Raw genomic sequence first — 22,116 nt, 5'->3', positions numbered from 1 at the left:
CATGTTATCTAGACAAATGTGCTCCCATCTCTATCACCATTGTTTGTTCTTGCTCTAGCTAGTGTTACAACATACAACATTAATGCATCCATGACACTTGCTACACTACACACCCCTTTAAAATAAATGAATCCTATAAAAGGGCAAAAAGCCAAAATTTCAAGAGCATATATTTTGTTAAATATGTTTTCTAGGTGATTATGTCAGTTTTATTAAGTCTTAAGTTGTTGGCTCATATTAGTAACCATTTGTACGAGGCATTCCCCATGGACAATAGAGTTGCATTTGGTGAATGATTAGCTGCCCTTATTAGCAACATGTATGTTGATACTTCATATGGGAATAATCTTATGGCAAAGATTTAACATAATAGCTTTGAGTGAGATATTTTGGAGGTAAGATGGTAAAAAATGCAAACTTCAATTTCAGAATCTTCTTATCACTATAAAAATTGTGGAACCAACTCTTTTTGGTTGGTAGCTGTTCATTTAGAGGGGACTTCAAATTCCTCTTAATTCTAAAATAAGTTTTGGAGTGTCTATTGTGAAATTTAAAGCAGAAAAAAAAAGATCTATTGTGCAATTTAATGCATAAAAAGGAAAAAGGAGATCTATTATGGACTTTGAACAATTATCAACAATTATCTGCAATAATTCTCTTGTACATTGGTTAATGGATTTTGCTCAGTTTGAAATTTCTGTTGTAGGCCTCGTTAATGGGGTACTAGAAAAAAAAAAAAGTAACCAGTTCATGTAAGCTCCAATCAACACTCTTACCGCACATTAGCTACAATTGCTACTATATTTTATGTATTCCAAGAAATGCCTTACATACCATTAAGTAATATGTTCCCCCTGCGATAAAAATATTGACTGTTTTCTAGTTCTATTACTTACTTTGAAATTTGAAATGATGAGGAGTATGGAATGGTAAAGAAAAGATGTAGGACAATTTTCTTAAGAAATAGTTTATAAATAACTTTGATCTTTTCAATGTATATAATAAAAGATTTTTATATAAGATTATGGAATCACAGTTCCAAAAAACGAGCTGGTAAAGCTCTTCCAGTTTATAGACACATCACCTACAGCCTAGTTGTGCATTTTGCAGTCAGTATTCATATCAGTACGCAGTTCGTTGTGCATTTTAATACACCTTACGTCACGAAGCATCACATCAGAAAGTTCAAGAAACTATTGGATATAAAAGTACATAGCACGACCAGAAATAATGATGAGACCACCCACCACCAAAACCCATGTCATAAAATTCGTTAAGACTACGGGGTCCTTGCCCCTAAATCCCATTATTATATCTAATTTAAATGTGAAAAAAGACCATCCAATCCAAATGCACTTGTATTTCTCTGTGTTTCATTTGTCTACATAAAAAATCTTATTACAAACAGCAGCCGCATAATTTACACAATAAGATGATAAGTATTTGTCGATAGGATGAGCTCAGATGATAAACATTTTGTGCCAAAAACAAACAAAATAGTTTCTATGGACTGCCAGCATGCTGTGTATAGATATAATCTGTGTGTGCTGAAAGTGTACGCCGAAGTAAACACTCTTGGGTATCCATATTCTCACCATCCTCGCACACTGTGTCTTCATTCCTATTCTCTCCTCTTAATTCCTGCAGTAAAGAACATGACATAAAATACCCACCCATTGGAGCAAAAATAAGAGCATTCTTGAGCTCTATCATTCTGATGATGCAAAATATACAAATACAATCGAATCCAAAAAGAGCAACGAGGAACATAATAGATTGTAGCTTACATTCTGATTTATAGTATTCTGCTCCTGTGACTTCATCTCTGTTACTTCCACAGTATTCTCAGTACCTACAGTCAGAAACAAAATTAAAACAATTAGATAGCAACATATATTATATAAATTTTGATTTTAATTGTATATAATTTTTTATCGATGTTTTGAATCACATTCCTGAATCTATTATCAACTAAAGCTATTGAAAGAGAGTAGAGTGATAGGAAACAAAGAGAGTAGAGTGATAGGAAACATTGTTTTGATAGAAATCATTGATTGAAAAACATACAGTTTAAAACCTAAAAACCTACAAAGTTAAACCTAAAAGTTAAAAACTCATGGTAACTAATATATATTTTTATAGAAACATCAAACAATGATTAAAAAGCATATATATATATATAATTTCAAATAATGCAGACCTGATTGAAATCCAGCGGCAGCCATTGACGTGCTTGTCATAAGAAGAGCCAAACACATCACGACAAAGCAACCCCTAGAGGAAACTCCAGCCATTTTCTAGCACAAAAAAGCCACAAATACACAGTGAAGATGATCTCTCAGAAAATAAACCACTTCTGACAAAACCCTAATAGAATTTACAAGGCGACAATATCATTCATATGCTTCAGATAGAATTCTGCAAGCATCAGACTGCAGCAGGCCTGTTTATATAGAAATCTGAAAGCAATATCAATGCAAAATATTAATGTGAAGTGGGAAAATTAAATAAAAGGTCAGTGGATGCAGGCTCCCGAGATTAGTGTACGCCTGCAATTATTTAAAACAGTTTGACAAATGGACTGGAACGTGTACACATATTTCAGGCCTCAAGTTTTGGGCATCGTTATTATTTTTAATTAATTGATGCTCTTGGCTTTCACGTTGTGCCTTTAATGGCAACGTTGAAAAATGAGTTGTATGGGGAAGATGACCACTGTGCAGACAGATAATATGTGTAAATGGGGATCATAAAATTGTAGGCTGGCCCATTGTACTGAATGACTTCAAAAAGTCATTGTTTGAATTCTTGAAATCAATTGTAAAATTTGTTTGACTTGCAAAAGAAGCAAAAGATCTTTTTCACATCAGGCTCTTTTTAAAGACTTGTGCTAGGTAACATTCAAACGTACAGCATATTAATAAGCAGAGTACCCTATTAAAAAACATACTATTTTAAAGAGTTTTGCTAGTGAGGTTGGAGGTTTGAATGTCTGCACTTTAATATTGACTACAAAGGAGGGTTTTTTGAGCTGCTTATCATAGGAGGTTTTTTGAGATGTAGATATGGAGATTTGTAGTTTTGAACTTGGAAGTTTGTATAAGATTTTGGATTTCTAAATAAGCAGTACCTTTATGTGATATTGGGATTTTAAAAATATATTTATCATGTGTCTTATAATGATATAAAGGACTCTTATATGTAACTTTTATATTTTTATTTTATAATATTATTGCATGATTGATATTTTGTGAATTGAAACTAGTCAAATTTAATAAATAAAAATAACAAATATATATGCTTTAATTCATGCAATAAAGGAGAGAACAAACATGAAAATAACTTAAAACAATAAATCACATGCAAACCTAGTAACTTATATTGCTTCTTCAATTGCACCTTGAAGAAAGCACAAAGCACAAGTAGCCTCTATTGTTTCTCCAATTGTTGTTCATTAGCTAAAAAATGAAGAAGAGGCAAATTTATAGATAGCTCAATAAGAATAAAAAATGGAAGCTTTCAATATAAGATGATAATGGAAAGTTATCAATTATTCTTTCAATGTAAGAAGATAATGGAAAGTTGTCAATTAGTCAAGATGCTAAAGAAAAAGCCAAAGCCAATTTATAGATCATTAAGATGAAACATCATGAAAGGATGAGAATAAGAAGAACTGAAAAATGGCAATGTAAGAAGATAATGGAAAGTTGCCAATTATTCTTTTATGTTAGAAGATAATGGAAAGTTACCAATTAGTCAAGATATTGAAGAAGATGCCAATTTATAGATCGATAAGATGAAAGGATGAGGATGAGGATAAAAAGAATTGAAAATGGCAGCTTTCAGTATAAGAAGATAATGGAAAGTTACCAAGAACTAATTTATAGATCATTGAAAATGAAAGGATGAGGATAAGAAGAATCAATATAACAAGATACTCGAAAGTTGCCTATTTTTAAGAGGAAATCAATCTGCACACTTTACTTTTGAAATCGATTATTTAATGCTAATTATATCTTCACTTTCATCTCAATTAGCATTGAGTTAACAATTAATTTTGTCTACATCATGCAATTAGTTAACTTCCTAATTAATTCAATCTAATATTATTAATTATTGGGGATTGAAAGTGTCCTACATAAAATCCACTTTTTTCCTCAAGGATAAAAATGAATATAAAATATAAATATAAATGAAATTATAATATAATAATAGTGTAGTCTTAATAGATTTTTTTGGTAGAATAAGAACAAGTGTCACATAGTGGCGGTACTTGCCATTATAGTATTGTAATAAAAATATTTGTTGTAATTCTTAATTATTATAATTTTAAATTATTATTATTTTAAAATTATATTATTTCAATTATATTTTATAATATTAACTATCTCTCATTTCAATATAATAATATTAATAATTATAATAAAATAAACATTATAGTGAAAATATACACATTTTTCTTAAGAATACAATCATAATTTAATTATAAAATTTATATAATTATAATTATAATTATAATAATAAAATTAATCTCAAACTTAATTTTTAATTATTAGTTTAAGATTATAAATATTATTTATATTTATGTAATATTAATTATAATTGATTGCTTATTAAGGGGTCTTGTAGGGTTGATCCTACATTGCAACAAAAAAAAGCAAGTGATGTGGGAAAGACCTAGTCAAGGTTAGGTGAAAATTAATTTTGACGGAGCATCTAAAGGTAATTATGAAGTGTTGTGGGTGAGTGTTGTCACAATAAATTCAGATATTTTAGTTATTGGAGCACAAAGACTAAAGGATGGAACCAATAATGAGGTTGAAGCTCAAGCGGCTCTTTTTGTGGTGAAGCAAGCTAATAGAATTGGTGTGTCCAAAATCCATCTTGAAGGAGATTCATATATTATTGTGAATACCTTGGCATATAGAAAAGCTCAAAATTGGAAGATTAACAAATATATAATCTTAATATTAAATCTTATTAAACAATTCCAAGATTTCAAATTCTCCTACATCCCAAGGGAAGGTAATGAGATAGCTGACAAAGCTTTGAATTTGGGATGTGGATTAAATAGCAGTGATAAGATTGAATGGTGGGAGAACTTCGAAGGGGTGTTGTGTGCCATTGAAGTGGAGGAATGCATGGTGGTGGTACGTAGAGGTGGGATGTCTTTTTTACAACATGTAACTAGATAAACACATAATGAACTGACAACTCTACTATGGGTTGGCTCGAGGTTGTGGAGATGATACAACAGGAGTGAGCAAATAGACAATACATTTTCTTTATCAATGACATGTGCAATATTCTTCTTAGGCGGACAAGTTTATAGAGGGGAGATGCTTGACTTTGCTAAGTGGATAAACTTAGATTCAAAGAGGACTGCAAATTGTGGTAGGAAGGAATTTGGGTAAGTTGAAAGAGATGGAAGAAAACTTTTCACTTGGAGCTACAAGTCTTTAGGATGCATTCAAGGGAGAGATATCTGAAGAATGAATGAGACACCTTCAAAACTAAAGATCCCAAATTTTTGGCTATGGTGGACATGTTGCTTGGGGAGAAATATAAGAAATCTTCTTTTTGATATCATACTAATGTGGATGTGGCATCCATTTTCTTGGCATGGTGCCTAGAACTAGGATAAAAAGAGGATGTCAAATGGGTAATGAGGGAGTTTGTGAAAGAGGAATAGAAGGATGGCCTCAATTATTTCTTAGCAATGGCTCGACCTGGTCAAGGTTTGTGGAAAATGGAGGCAAATGGGTTCATGTAGCTGAGTTTGAGCTGCCATTGAGACCATTCCTAGTTTGGGGAGCGAATGATGATTGATAAGAAAGGAGGGTAGAGGCACTAGATGGTTGGAGGCACATCAAAGAGTGTTGATATGTGGCGACTGATCAGCAAATTACTGTACACTCAGCACGTATCCTTGCTGGGGTCTGAGGCTGGGTTGGGCCCCAAAAAAGCGGGCATAGTCTACTGCAGGGGTTCAGGGGTGACAGCCCCCAAGAAAAAAAAAAAGGATGCTTTTTGTTGATGAAAACCGACATTGTAATAAAACCCTAAAAAGGCTGACTTTGTTTGTTGCCCTAAAAACACATGTTATAAGCGGTTGGGATGCTTAAGGCATTGCAAGGTTGATGTACTATTTTTGCTGGATAATAAGAAAGATTGGACGGTTGTGTATGGTGAACGTAACCCATTCTGGGTGAACCATGTTAAATCTCTGTGTTATCTATGTCCTGTTTTATTTCTTTATATTTTGTATTTAAATCTGCATATAATTGTTAGTTCATATTTGCTTCGAATCTACTAGAAACCCTAACAATTGGTATCAGAGTGAGGTTTTTTGTAAATTGGCAGGACTCTTAGATTTGAGTGGGAGCAATGGAGGATTCCAAATTCAAGGTCAAAAAGTTTAACGGCCAGAACTATCAGTTATGGAAAATGCAAATGGAGGATTACCTGTATCAAAAGGATTTGTGGTGGCCATTGGAAGGAAAGGCAAAGAAAGCGACCACAATGTTAGATGAAGAGTGGGACATTTTAGATAGAAAGGCACTTAGATCCATTTGATTGTGTCTTGCACCGTCTGTAGCATTCAATATAACAGAAGCAAAAATGACTGTAGAATTGATGGCGACAATGGCTAAGTTGTATGAGAAACCCTCGGCTTCAAATAAGGTATTTCTTATGAAGCATTTGTTTAATTTGAAAAATGAGTGAGGGAGGATCTGTAGTGGAGCACTTAAATGAATTTAATACAATTACCAGTCAATTGTCTTTGGTAAAAGTTACTTTTGTAGAAGAGGTTAGGGCTCTCTTGATTTTATGTTCTTCGCCAGAAAGCTGGAATAGCTTGGTTATGGCTGTAAGTAACTCTGTCTCTGGTAAAAATACTTTGGTATTTGATGATATTGTTGGTGTTATCCTAAGCGAGGAAATGCGAAGGAAAAGCACAGGTGAGACTCCAACATCATCAAGTAGTGTTTTGAATGTGGAGAACAGAGGAAGATCAAAGGAAAGAGGAAAAGGCCCTTGGAATGAGAAGTCGCGAGGGAAGTCAAAGAAAGGACACTCTCAATCTAGAGGAAAGAAAGATTGTTGGTACTGCGGAAAGCCTGGTCATCTAAATAAAGACTATTGGTCTTGGAAAAACAAAGAAGGAGACAAAAATAAAAATGACAGTAAGGAAGCTAATATTGCAACTAATACTTTACAAGATGCGTTAATCTTATGTTTGAATAATGTTAATGATTCTTGGGTAATAGATTTTGGGGCTTCATTTCATGCTACACCCCATAGAAAATATTTTCTAGATTATGTTCAAGGTGATTTTGGACAGGTATATTTGGGTGATGATGAGCCCTATCAAATTGTTGGAAAAGGAAACATAAAGATCAAGTTGCAGAATGGAAATGACTGGTTTCTGCAAGAGGTAAGACATGTTCCTAATTTAAGAAGAAATTTAATTTCTGCAGGGCAACTAGGTAGTGAAGGTTGCATAGTTACCTTCTCAGATAGTATCTGGAAGGTCAGTAAAGGATCATTAGTAGTAGCTAAAGGTGCAAAGGTAGGCACATTATATCTGTGTACTGGTAACACTTACTCTACCCTAGCTGCTATAGATAAAGTTACTACATGGACAACAAAAATAGATGTTGCAAGAATAGATTCGATAATGTGGCACCATAGGCTTGGGCACATGAGTGAGAAAGGGATGAAAATCCTTCTCTCCAAAAATCTATTGCCAGGACTAAAGAAGATTGATTTAGAGTTTTGTGAAAATTGTGTTTATGGTAAACAGAAAAGAGTCAGATTTCTCAAGGTTGGGAAAGAGAAGAAGAGTGAGAAGTTAGAGCTTGTGCACTCAGATGTATGGGGACCAGCTCAGGTATCATCTCTTGGTGGCTCTTGTTATTATGTTATTTTTATTGATGACTCAACCAGAAAAAACATGGGTATATTTCCTAAAACAAAAATCAGATGTTTTTGAAACTTTTAAGAAATGGAAAGCTTTGGTTGAGAATGAGACAGGAAAAAAGTTGAAATGTCTCAGATCGGTTAATGGAGGTGAGTATTGTAGCAAAGAATTTGAATATTACTGCTCCTTAAATGAGATTCGAAAGCAGAAGACAGTTCCAGGAACTCTACAAGAAAATGGTGTGTCAGAGAGAATGAATAGGATTATCATGGAATGGGCGAGGAGCATGAGATTGCATGCTGGATTGCCCTTACATTTTTGGGCAGATGTTGTACATACTATTGTCTATTTGATAAATAGAGGACGGAGAAGGCATGGACTGGTAAAAAGGTAAATTATTCTTTTCTGAAAACCTTTGGTTGTGAAGCTTTTGTCCATATTGATAAAGAAAATAGAACCAAGCTTGATGCTAAATTTGAGAAATGTACCTTCATTGGATATGGGATAGATGAAAATAAGAAAATAATTAGAAGTAGAGATGTTATATTCAATGAGAAGGTTATGTATAAAGAACAGATGCAAGAAAAGAAGCATGAACAGGACAAACAAGAATATGTGGTGTTGGATGAGATTCCTGAAAATGAAATGCCATAGGTACCTAATGCTCAGCAACAACAGATTGTCCCACAAACTCCTGCAAGCGTTAGACATTCTACGAGGTCAAGTAGACCCCCTGCAAGATTTTCTCCTTCTTTGTATTCTATTTTATTAACTGATTCTGGTGAACCAGAAGAATATGAAGAAGCAATGCAGGTGGATGCCAAACAACAGTGGGAGCTAGGCATGAAAGAGGAGATGGACTCCTTGATGAAAAATAAGACTTGGGACTTAGCCCCTTTACCTGCAAAAAAAAAGAGCCTTGCCTAACAAATGGGTTTATCGGCTGAAGGAGGAGGAAGGAGGTGAAAAAAGATATAAGGCCAGACTTGTGGTAAAAGGTTTTGCACAGAAAAAGGGTATAGATTATGATGAAATATTTTCTCCAGTTGTAAAAATGACTTCAATTAGAACTGTACTTAGTCTTGTGGTTGCAGATGATTTACATCTTGAACAATTAATTTATTGCTGACTTTGTTTGTTGCCCTAAAAGCACATGTTATAAGTAGTTGGGATGCTTAAGGCATTGCAAGGTTGATGTACTATTTTTGCTGGATAATAAGAAAGATTGGACAACTATGTATGGTGGACGTAACCCATTCTAGGTGAACCATGTTAAATCTATGTGTTATTTGTATCCTATTTTATTCCTTTATCTTTTGTATTTAAATATGCATATAATTGTTAGTTCATATTTGCTTCGGATCTACTAGAAACCCTAACAAAGAGTACCTGAAGGATCAAGAGGCAAGTATGCAAGATTAGGAAGGAGATGAGACAAAGAAGAAAAGCAAGAAGAAGTCATACTCCAAGAAAGAATATTATAGGCTTAGCAAGAGTACGTATGGAGGGGGTCCTTCAAATCAGTAAAAACTATTTTATAATAACTATAGATGTATGAGGATTTATTATATGGCCATTTTGTAATCATGTCTTGATGTATGAGGGTGTTAGTAGGATAGTTTGAAGGAGGAAATTTGGTTTTTGGTTTGTAGGTGGTTTAGAGAATAGGTTGGCAGGATGGATGAATAGGGCATATTTTATGGACTAGACTGATATCTTATTGATATGTAATTTCTATTCTCAAATTAATATAAACTATAAGTTTTATCAATAACAAAATTTATACTAATTATAATTGATCTTAATAAAATAACTATTAATAATTATATAATTATATAATATAAGCAATAAAGCGAAAATAGGTATTTTTTTAAAACTAAATGAAAAATGTTTAAATTTATGATTAAATGTTATAAAATTATATTTTATATGTTAAAATGATTAAAAAATATATATGATTTTGAAAAAGTATTTATAAAAAATAGAATGATTTCAACAAAAATTATACAAAATCATAATTATAAAAGATACATACTTGATTTTTTTTAATAGAAATATTTGTTGTGTAATGCTTGTAAAGAAATAGTTTAATTATTTATTAAACTTTTATTTTATTTTATTTAAATGGTTTGAATCAAATTCCTATACAATAGTTAGTCAATTTTATTAGGTATATTTTTTTAAAAAATTAAAAATTATTAAAATTTATAAGAGAAGTTACTTTATTTATAATAATATCAATCAAAAATGAAAAAAAAATATTTCAAATAGATATTTATTTTTTTAAAATAAGGAAATTTTTTAAAAAGCCTATAAAATCTATCATTCCTATAAATTTTCTCCTATAACACCAAATTTTATCATCCAATCATATTGTAGATAAATACTTTTTAATTTAAAAATATAAATCTCAACATTATTAAAATGAAGTTTATTTTGAAAATAAAAATAATAATCACTTTTGATTGGTTTAAAAAATCGATTAATTAGGCTTAAGTGAATGCAATAGTATTGCCTATAGCAAGTACTAACAAGAATGAGTATAAAATAAAAATATAATGATATGATAATATAATAATATAATAATAATGTAGTTTTAATAATAATAAAAAATTGCTTTGATCAAGAGTTTAATAGAAATAATATAATAATAATAATTTAGTACCATGTATATTGAATTTGAACCTATTTGTAAACCCTAATAAGATCTAACAACTAATCTAGATCTACAAATGCATTCAACAAACAATCAATAAAGAAACTGCAAATGCAATGCAAGTAAGATGAAATAAACAAAGCTATACCTTCACAATGCATAAGAGGCATGTCTCTATTGTTCTTTTATCTTCCATGATCTTGTATTTGATGATGGTTGCTCTTAGATTTATATACAATTTCACAAGAGCTCAAGGAATAACATATGTGGTTATGGTGATTATGCTTGTGATGATGTATTACTAGAATAATTTTGGCAAAGTATAGGTATGATTGCTTGTAGATGTGATGTAAAATGATTGTGATGAGTTATGCTTGTGATGATGTATTGCTAGAATGATTTTGACAAAGTACTGGTATGAATTATTGTAAATGTGATTTAAAATGAGAGGAGGAAACCTCTTTTATAGAGATCATCCTAAAAATGGAGGGTTTAGATTAATAGGTTAAATTGTGAATGGCCAGGATTAAACATAGGGGCTTCACTTAGTGAAGCTGGGTTATATCAGGTGCGTTCATGGCATGCTAAAGGTTCCCCCTATTTTCAAAAAATATTGTCCAAAACTCCTTTTTTTCCACCCCCTCCCAATACACAGCTTGAATTAAAATCCCCCGTATTTGCACAAAATATTGCATTTTTTCATTGCCCAAATTAAAACCCCCCCTATTTTCACCGATGGGCAGTATATTGCACCCTCATTTTTGAGATATTAAACCCCCCAATATGAACGCATGTGATATGATATTGCCTATTTAGTGAAGCCCTCATGGATTACATAGTTAAAAGATAATAAATAATATTTGAGGATATGTAAAGATGAAGGGGGGAGATTAAGGTGAAAGGTAGAAGATAAATGAATAGCATTAAGAAGTTGAATTTGAAATGAAGGGATGAGATTAAGAGGTGTGTTTTTGGAGAAAACACAAAGTGAATCAAGACACTTGTCACACACCTACGAATTTAGATTATGATCCATGTGAACAAGGGCTAGGATTAAAAGAGTAAAAAGGTCAAATAAATAAGTATTTATTTAATTAATAGAGGAAAGGACTAGGCAAATTAAATTTAAAAATTTTGTATTTAATTTAAGTGGAAATCAATGTGCACACTTTACTTTCCATTTTTGCAACTTTCCAAATGATAATATAATAAATATTTATATTCTAGCAAAAAATCTATTAAGACTACATTATTATTATATTATCATTTCATTTATATTTTTATTACACCGAGAGGCGTAACACTACAATGACACCCACCCAACTTTCTTATCCATGTCATTTTAATGACAAGACAGTGGATAATTTAAAAACAAGTTAAAGATTAAAATCTAAATTAAAAAGAAACTTCATATTATTATTATTTATTAAATTAAAATATATATATTTTAAAAACTCGATTTAAAAGAAACAAATATATATATATATATATATATATATATATATATATATATATATATATAATTTGTAATTTAAAAGAAAAACATGTTTTACAATGTAGATTTAAAAGAAACTTTTATTTGTTTTGTATGCAAATCATTTCATATTTTAAAATAAGACTAAAATTTAAAAATTATATTTTTAAATCTAGATTTAAAAGAAACTTCTAATTTAAAAAATTATGTTTTTAAACCTAGATTTAAAAAATAATTCTTCTTCTTTTTGCATGCAAATCATTTCATATTCTAAAACAAGAGTTGTAATATAGTTGGAGTCCATGCCTATTTGCTAAAAATTGATGAGTTTTTTTTTGTGAAAATAATAAAAGGATTGCTTATTGTTTAGATTTCATAAGGAGCTTAGTCATTGATGTTATGTGGTTTTTGGCTTGTCTAGTACGTCAACCCAACTATCTTTTTGTTTGCTGCCATTTTTGTTTTGATGTTGAAACAAACATAGATATATTTTAGTAGTGAAAGTGAAAGAAGAAAATTGATGGAGTAATATGACATTAGCCTAAAACTAGAAACTACACTTTGGTGTGAAATAGGTAATGTCGAAGAAGTGTAGAAGGTCAATTAGGGAATTTTTTGGTCTATTAGTTGCATACTCTTTTGTATCAAATGAGGTCAATTAATAAGCCATTTAGCAAGTGATATTGTTTGTGCAACAAACGTATCAATGAAGAAATGATATCTTCAAATAAACTATGCATCCACTTAGAAAGGTCCAATCGGGAGTGAAATAATTTAACATATGGATTGAGAAGATAATTAAGCTCATGATATGTTCATAATAGGGAGAGATGGAGTGCTTAGAAGAGTGAGAGAGAGGGGGTAAGGAGATAGAGATAATAATGGTATAGATAAATATGGAGAGAGAGAGAGAGAGAGAGAGAGAGAGATGAGAGAGATGAGCATAGATAGAGATGAAAGAGATAAATATATAGAGGTAGAGAGGTGGAGATCTAGGGAGAGATAGAAAGATAAATATAGAGATAGGAAGTGATATATAGATAGAAATAGAGTGAAAAGATATATGGGGTTGAAGAGGGGATGAAATAACAAGATTGAGATAAAGAGAGATTCGAAACAAGAAGTATGGAGAGATAGCGATAAAGAGACATTGAGATATAAATATAGAGGCCTAAGAATAGTGAGAGGGATAGGAGGGAGAGACATAAATGAATAAAGGGGCACATGTCTAGAGATAGAGGGAGTATTAGGAAGATAGAGCGAGACAAAAAGGGAGACAAATAGATATAGAGAGGTAGAAAGATAGAGAGGGAGATATAAAGAAGAAGAGATAACACTTGATGTATAGGAAGAGGGGATAGAGAGGGAGAGGCATAAATGAATAGAGGGAGTAGGAGGAAGATAAAGCAAGACAAAAAGAGAGAGAAACAAATAGAGAGGGAGATATAAAGTAGAATATATGGCAAGATGTAAAGGAAGATGGAGAAGGATAGATAGATCTATATGGTGATATTGAGTGATAGAGAGTAATAAGGATCCATTGCCAAAATGCGCATGTTATGTTTGTGATAGGGAGAGAGTGGGAGAGGAAGAGATATGTATATAAAGAGTAAGAGATAAATATAAAAAATCCAAAAAAATCTATCATTCCCAAAAATTTTGCTCCTATAACACCAAATTTTTTAAACCAATCATAGTGTGGATAAATAATTTTACAATATCTTAAATTAAAAAATATAAATCTCAACTTTACAAAAACCAAGTTTATTTTGAAACCAAAAATAATAATCACATTTAATTGGTGCAAACTAATTGATTAGTTGGAATTCATGAATGCAATAATATTTCTTACGGCAAGTACAAGTACTAATAATAATAATGGAAGTGTCTCTACATAAAATCCACTTTTTTCTCAAGGATAAGGATAAGAATAAGAATGAATATAAAATAAATATCAATATCATAATTTACAAAACATTATAAAACCATCCCAATATTTTCCTTTCTCACATTTGATTGACCACTTAGTTTTTATATGAGGAAAAAAACTATGGGCTACTAAAAAAATACGAAAAATGGAGAAAAAAATGATTTTAATTAAAAATCAAGATAACGCATAGAATAAAAAATTTGACACAATTTTAAAAGAAAATTAATTGAGTGAGATGAAAATATTAGTCTCTACCTATAGATACGTTATACTAATAAAACTAAATTCTAGTAAATATTAATCATATGAAATTAATTAATCTATGCTAAAGGAAAAGTTTTTTTAAAATTTGATATCTCTCGTGTCTTCTACATAAATTTTATTTATAAAATATAGGTATGCTAATTTTATATTCATTCTTATCCATGTTGAGAAAAAAGTGGATTTTATGTAGGACACTTTCAATCCCCCATAATTAAAATATTAGATTGAATTAATTATGAAGTTAACTAATTGCATGATGTAGGCAAAATTAATTGTTAACAATGGTAATTGAGATGTGGAAGTGAAGATATAATTAGCATTAGATAAATATAAAAAAATGAATTGAGTGCTTGAGAGGAGAAAATAAAATAAAACAATTGTATTTATTTTTCTTTTCATGAATTTAAGTGTCACAAACACATCAAATTAAATGCTTCTAGTCTCCATATGTGAGTATAATACACCTTCCACATATTAGGAGAAAAAGAATGTAGATATGTGACTAAATTAAAAACAAGACAAACAAGAAGATTTAGTATGAAAAAAATGGAAGTGCACAAGGTGCAAACAAATACTAAAGATGAGTGCATAATCTTCTTGAAGTTTTATAAAAGAAACAAATCATTGTGAAAATGAATAGGACAATATTATGAAACATGAGTATATATGAACATTTCTAAAAAAAGAGAGAGAATTAAAAGGTAATGAAAATAATTATTATAAAACTGTTATTTTAAATCATTATAAAAAATTTATTTATTCGTGTAATTTTAAATCATTATATAATATTAAAGAATTGATCTATTTTAGTTTACTTTATTATTAGAAAAATTGTGTTAAAATTGAATAAGAAACAAAAAGTACAATAGATAATAAAATTAATAAGATAAAAATTATATACATAACACAAAAGTATAAAATTAAATAGGTATATTTATCTTTTATATGAATATATACATATTATATAAAATTAAGACAAATCAATCCATATGAAACCTTTATATTTATAAATAGAAAATATTATATACATTATATGTGTGTGTACACACACACGCATATGTATGTATGTGTGTATGTATGTATGTATATGTATGTATATGTATGTATACATATACATATATATACATATACATGTATATATATATGTGTGTGTGTGTGTATATGGGTGAATTCACAATACTGGTTTCCACTTTTTGACCAACTTTGACACTTATATGAATATTTTGAAAACAACCTTCACTTTCCGACACCTATAACTTTTAAACCGTTAAGAATTTGAAGATGATATAAACTAGTGATTTTTAACATCTTATTTGTAGATTCTAAATATATTTTTTCAAATTTGTTTGAATAAAATTTTATTTATTTTTCCATCTCCCTCAAAAAGTAGTTTTTTACAGCAAACAACATTTTTTAAGAGTGATGTGTATCCCAAAATGCATAAATTTTTTTCTATAAATTATAAAAACTTAATTCTTTTGAAATTTGGTTTGCAACATGAATACCCAGGGCATGCAATTGGTTTGATAGTGATATGTTGAATAATTTTCATTTTATTAAGTTTTGAAGTTCGACTAATTATAATTTAGATATAGGTGTACGTTTGAACACATAACTTGTTCTATATATATCAAAATTCAATTTTCTTTTTTTTGTTAGAAAGAAAATATCAATACCTAGTGCATAGATATTTTTCAGAATTTTTTTGAATTAGTTTACTATTTTTCCCAATGCATTGAACAAAGAAGTTCATGTTCGGTGAAAAACCTACATTCATAAGAAATAAAATAAAATATATTAATGAAATTAAATATATTAAAAGTTATACTATTTGGAAATCTTATAATAAGGACTAAATACTTTTTTTTTTAAACTTCTAAATGAATTAATTTGACTCCCCAAAAGCTAATGTAAAATTGATTTTTTATCAGCATTTGATAGATGCAAGGGAGACTCCATTGCAAGTATGATTTAAAAGTAGAGAGGTTCTATCCAAGAAATTTTGATCTAAGAGCCTTTGATTTAACTCTCTTCAATTAATTACTTAAAATGGGACCTCTTAAAGCTTATATCATTATATTTTTTTAAAAATGTATGATTTCAGCAAAAATCAGGACGTACTAAAAAATGGGAACCAGCTTTGTGAGTTCACCCATATGTATATATATATGTGTGTGTGTGTGTGTGTGTGTGTGTGTGTGTGTGTATATGTATATGTATATACATATATGTGTATATGTATACATATATGTATGTATATGTATACATATACATACATATACATATATACATATATGTATGTATATATATACATATACATACATATATATATATGTATATATGTGTGTGTGTATATATATATACATACACATATATATGTATATATGTATATATATATATGTGTGTGTGTATGTATGTATGTATATATATATATATATATATATATATATATATATATATATATATGTATATGTATATGTATATGTATATGTATATGTATATGTATATGTATATGTATATGTATATGTATGTATGTATGTATACATATACATATACATATACATATATATATATATATATATATCTATATGTATATGTATATGTATATGTATGTATGTATGTATGTATACATACATATACATATACATATACATATACATATACATACATACATACATACATACATACATACATATATATATATATATATATATATATATATATATATATATATATATATATATATATATACTTGTTCCATATTATAATCCAGGCCTAGAATTTGATGGTCACCCCTACCTGTCATATGAATTTTTGATGACAGTTTAGTCATTTCAAGGCCTTTCATTTGACGTTTTAAGAAAAATATTAACTGTCAAAAAATATAAAAGTAGAAGATTGAATCCACAAAAATGCAATGCACGTCTTTCTTGGAAGAAATAAAAATCATTGTCTTAATGAGAAAAAAATGAATTTTTTTTTTTTTTTTGAATAAAGGGGTAAAAACTTTATTGAAAATCAGACACAAGAGTTACAAAGAGAACCAGAGCCCCAAGGCCCCAAAAATGAACCATAAACCCAGCCCAAGATTAGCTAGCTTCATAACTATCTATGTCCTCAGCAAAAATCTTCTGCAAGTCCTAACAATAATCCGAGGAGAGATGATCCCAACCTTCAACTTTCCAATCACTACCATGTTCTGAGGCCCACTTAGCCAAATAATCAGCTGCTCTATTCCATTCACGAGGAATATGGATGAAAGACACCTGCTCCATTAAAGAACTAATTTGAAGAATCTGATGAACAATCCCTGCTAGCTGCCAATGAATCCCACTCACCTTTTGCTCTGTCAACAAGTTAACAATAATTTATGAATCCGGTTCGTAGATAACCTTCCTTCGTCCCAACTCCCAAGCACGCTCTAGGGCATAGAGAATAGCAAATCCCTCCATAAAATTATTAGACTGCCTCCCTTTATGCACCGAAAAGAAGAAAACCACCTCCCCCATACAATTCCTACCAACACCGCCAACCCCAGCAAGGCCTGGGTTACCCCTAGAGGAGCCATCGGTGTTAATCTTGATAAACTCATCCTGAGGGGGTATCCAACTTCCCACCCTTTGAACCTTCTTCATAGCATGTCTACCTCTCCTGACACAAGTTGAGGCGAGAGACAACTCTTGCAAACCAAACCTACTCACAATATCCGCCTCATCTCTATCTAGAGGAAAATTCACCTCACATTTAGCTTCCACCGTCTCCTGAATCATAACAATGATTCTATTCCACACTTGTTGAACTAACTATCTTACCTCACAAAAGATCCTCATGTTCCTCTCGAGCCAGATCTACCATAGTATGAAAATGGGCCCAATATACCAGACAATCTGGAAGAAGGAGGACAAGATAGGAGGTCTTCCCAAACTCCTCCAAAACTCCACTAGAGATTCTATGTGAACACAAGGATGCTTCCACACCCCCCACCAGTAATGCCAAATAAGAAAAGAGAAGGGGAATCTGAAGAATAGGTGTGAGGAATCTTCCTCCCCATTACCACACAAAGCACAAATAGAAGGCCCCAACAATCCCCCGCTTGCGAATATTGACCCAAGTTAGGCATCTATTCAATGTCAAAGTCCAAGCGAAGCAGTTACACTTCGGCCAAGAAAAATTATTCTACACCTATTTCCACCAGTGCACCTCTCTTCCCTCCAGTCTTCGGTTCAACAATTTCTGGTATCCACTAGCCACGGTAAAGACGCCCTTAGGATTCAGAAACCAAGCAATTTCATCCCTACCCTTGGGAACTACAGTGTCTACTCACCAAAATGTCATGCAACTCAGTACACTCTTACTCCATCCCAGCCTCTGACCACTCATTAGGAGCCCTTAGGATTCAGAAACCAAGCAATTTCATCCCTACCCTTGGGAACTACAGTGTCTACTCACCAAAATGTCATGCAACTCAGCACACTCTTCCTCCATCCCAGCCTCCGACCACTCATGCAACTTAGCACACTCTTCCTCCATCCCAGCCTCCGACCACTCATTAGAGTGTGCAACTCAGCACACTCTTCCTCCATCCCAGCCTCCGACCACCTCTCCAACTCCAGCCGCCCACACCTATAAATAGCCTTGAAGTCACTCACCCTTGACCACCCTACCTCCAAAAACCTTTGGCAAAGATTCACAAGGTTAGGAAACTGATCAAGGATGAGGGGTATCCATACCAAGAGTCGTTCCAGAAAAGGACCTCTTCCCCCCTTCTGCAAATCCAAAAGAGTCCCCCCTTAATGAGAGAAGCCCCCTTCTTGAGAGTATACCAAATCGTTGAGCCTTTTTCCTCAAGCAGATATCTTGGAATTTCCTCCATCGGGATCCTCTGCATATATTTGTAGGCCAAAATTCTAGCCTAGCCTTGATCCTGCTCAACACACCACCTCTAGTACAATTTAACCGCCAGAGCCTCCCCAAATAAAATAGACTACCTTAAACCAAGCCCCCCCCGACTGCTTCAGGCTACACACCAAGTCCCAATTGATAAGACTCCATTTTCAAGAGGATAGATTGCTTGTCCATAAGAATTGTCTTGCCAAAGAGTCCAATCCCTTCAAGAACCACTTAGGAACCACTTGTAGCATACATCAATAAATTGAAAGAGCCTGAACGACCGATTGAATCAGTTGAACCCTCCCAACAAAGGATAGCCATCTGTGTATCAAGTGTTCAACCTTCGTGCAAAATCAATCCAAGATACCCTGCCATAACTCCCTAGGAGGGTTCCCAAGAGAAATAGGAATACCCAAATAAGTCAAGGGCAGAGAGCCAACTTGGAATCTCAAGATTAGAGAAATTCTCCTTTGAATAGTTCCAGGAGTGTTGAAGAAGAGGATAGAAGATTTATCCTAATTGATCAACTGGCCCAAGGCCAAAAGATAGACATCCAAAACCTTAAGCAAATTAGTAGCTTCTTTGATCAAAGCAAGTCCCATCAGGGTCATGTCATCAACAAACTGCAAATGAGACTGTAGCTGCAAGTCATTACCCCAACTCGAACCCTGAATAATACCCAGACCCACATTATGCTTAATCAACCTCCCCAGACCCTCAGCTAGAAGAATGAATAAGTAAGGAGAAAGGGGATCCCCTTGGCAAAGACCCCTAGAAGCACCAAACAGCTCAGTATGATCTCCATTGATTAGCATAAAGAAAGAGGTAGACGTAACACAGCTCATAACCCATTCGATCCATTCAGCAGGAAAGCCAAAAGCCCTGAGGATCTTCTGAAGGAAGGACCAACGAACTCTATCGCAAGCCTTAGCCATATACAGCTTGATAAACATAGTTTTTTCCTTGGAGGTTGCCATAGAATGAATGACCTCCGTAGAAATGACCACACCATCCAAAATTTGGCACCCTTCCACAAACCCACTCTTCTCCTCGGAGATAACATCCCCCAGACACTTCTTCAACCTATCTGCTATCAGCTAAGAGATGATCTTATAAATCACATTGTAGAGAGAGATAGGGTGGAACTGGCCTAACCGGTCAGCCCCATCACACTTGGGGATTAGAGCAATGAAAGTTGCATTCAAAGCCCGAAGCATCTACTCTTTCCTCTGGGACTCCTGGACTACTTCTAGTAAGTCCAGTTTGATAATATCCCAAAAATATTGAAAGAATTCAACTGGGAACCCATCCGGTCCAAGAGAATTTCCCTTCCTCATGTGAAAAACAATCCTCTCGAGTTCTTCCAGCAAAATAGGACCCATAAGCTACTCATTCATCTCCCCAGTAACAAGAGAAGGAATGCAAGTGAGAACCTAATTCTCCTCCATCGATTCCCCCTGAGAATCCTCATTGAAGAGGGACCAAAAATACTATAAAGACTCCCTAGAGATCTCCTACAAGGATAAAAACTGCTCACCTCTATCATTGACCAGAACGGGAATGGAATTTCCATGTCTTCTTGATTTCACTAAGTTGAAGAAGAAAGCGATGTTCTTATCCCCTGCTTGAAGCCAATCAATACGAGCTCTTTGTTTCTAGTATATTTCTTCCCTAAGCTCCCATTCCTCTAAAGCCTTGATAGCCTTGTCCTCCTCCCTAAGCAAGGCTTCAAACAAACCATGCTCTTTGATTTCACTGGTGATGTTGTTCAACACTATTTGAGCAGCTTTCTTAGCATGAAAAATGTTCCTGAAACCCTGACAGTTCCACTGTTTAAGCTTAAACTTAACAAATTGCAGCTGCTTGGCAAAAGTGTACATATTAGTGTCAAAGGTCGGCCTCCCATTCCACCACCACTCTACTACAAGAACTTGCAAAGCAGGATCCCGAAGCAACATAAGTTGGAATTTGAATGAAGGAGAGCAAGCGACCCGAGCAAAAGAAGAAACCATCTTGATGGGCCAGTGGTCTGACCCTCTCCAGTCAAGAATCTCAGAACTTGTGGACCACCCCCCTCCAACCCAGTAACTAGAAACCAGAAATCGATCCAACCTCTTCGCAATCCAATACTCCCCCACCCTCTTATTGTTCCAAGTGAACAAACCATTACCAGGCTTAATGTCAACAAGATGCAATGATGATATACTATTCTGAAAAAAGAAAGAAGAAGGTTCCAATCGCATAACACCCCCCTTCTTCTCAGTCAACTCGAGGATGACATTGAAATCTCCTGCCATAATCCAAGGATGAAAAGGGACCAACCTTCGCATAAAAGAAATATGAGACCATAAGTTCTTCTTACCCTGAAGATCAGTGGGGGCATAGATGTTCGAAAACAAGATATAATCCCCAGTCTCAAGACTAGAGACAACCCTGGATAACAAAGATCTGGAGGCATTCCACCAGACAGAGAGAATTCTTAAAGGGTTCCAAAGACGGGCCACCCCTCCAGAGGAACCAATTGCCCCAATATAATGACACTCGCCTCACCCCCAGAGCTTTGGCACCAAACATCATACTCTCCACCGAAAGTTTAGTTTCTTTCAAGAATAGGACATCAGGTGAATGATTCCTAATCAATTCCCGTACAATTTTTTGTCTAGGGCCATTGTTCAAGCCCCTCACATTCCATGAAAGCACAATCATTTTGGAGGATTGGAAAAGTGAGAATCCAAAGTCTTTACTAACCCTAACTCAACCAAATTCTCCCCCATCAATTTGATCTTATCCAAATCCTTCTTTCTGCCAACCTTTGAGTTCTTCTCCAAAGCACTTTTCTTAATATCTTTCTGATGCAAACCCAGGTGAACGAAGGACTTATTACTTTTAACCCCAGCCGGTTCCAATTTTAGAACTGTCGGAGAACCCTCCCCCCAACCAAATTCATCTCCGAACCAGGAGTGAGTCCCAACTGGACC

At 33.0% G+C, this 22,116-nt stretch overlaps 1 protein-coding gene across 1 annotated transcript; it reads right to left on the bottom strand.

Annotated features, from left to right (window-relative positions):
• Positions 1-1,340: 1,340 nt before the first annotated feature.
• LOC131063253 (phytosulfokines 4) lies at positions 1,341-2,438 on the bottom strand. The gene is made up of 3 exons (XM_057997041.2): positions 2,201-2,438; positions 1,788-1,852; positions 1,341-1,641 (listed from the first exon to the last, which is right to left on the bottom strand). The coding sequence occupies exons 1-3, from the start codon at positions 2,292-2,294 to the stop codon at positions 1,504-1,506; spliced, it is 297 nt and encodes a 98-aa protein (XP_057853024.2). The 5' UTR covers positions 2,295-2,438; the 3' UTR covers positions 1,341-1,503.
• Positions 2,439-22,116: the final 19,678 nt, after the last annotated feature.

The sequence above is a fragment of the Cryptomeria japonica genome, chromosome 9 (assembly GCF_030272615.1).
Source record: "Cryptomeria japonica chromosome 9, Sugi_1.0, whole genome shotgun sequence".
Taxonomy (NCBI): domain Eukaryota; kingdom Viridiplantae; phylum Streptophyta; class Pinopsida; order Cupressales; family Cupressaceae; genus Cryptomeria; species Cryptomeria japonica.
The sequence above is the reverse complement of the archived record's forward strand: the minus strand, read 5'-3'. Positions and strand labels throughout refer to the sequence as shown.

Coding starts and splice junctions, on each gene's coding strand:
- LOC131063253 (XM_057997041.2), bottom strand. CDS start 2,294: ATGGCTGGAGTTTCCTCTAGGGGTTGCTTTGTCGTGATGTGTTTGGCT. Junction 1,853..2,200: donor TGCCGCTGGATTTCAATCAG/GTCTGCATTATT, acceptor TTCTGACTGTAG/GTACTGAGAATACTGTGGAA. Junction 1,642..1,787: donor AGAATACTATAAATCAGAAT/GTAAGCTACAAT, acceptor TCTTTACTGCAG/GAATTAAGAGGAGAGAATAG.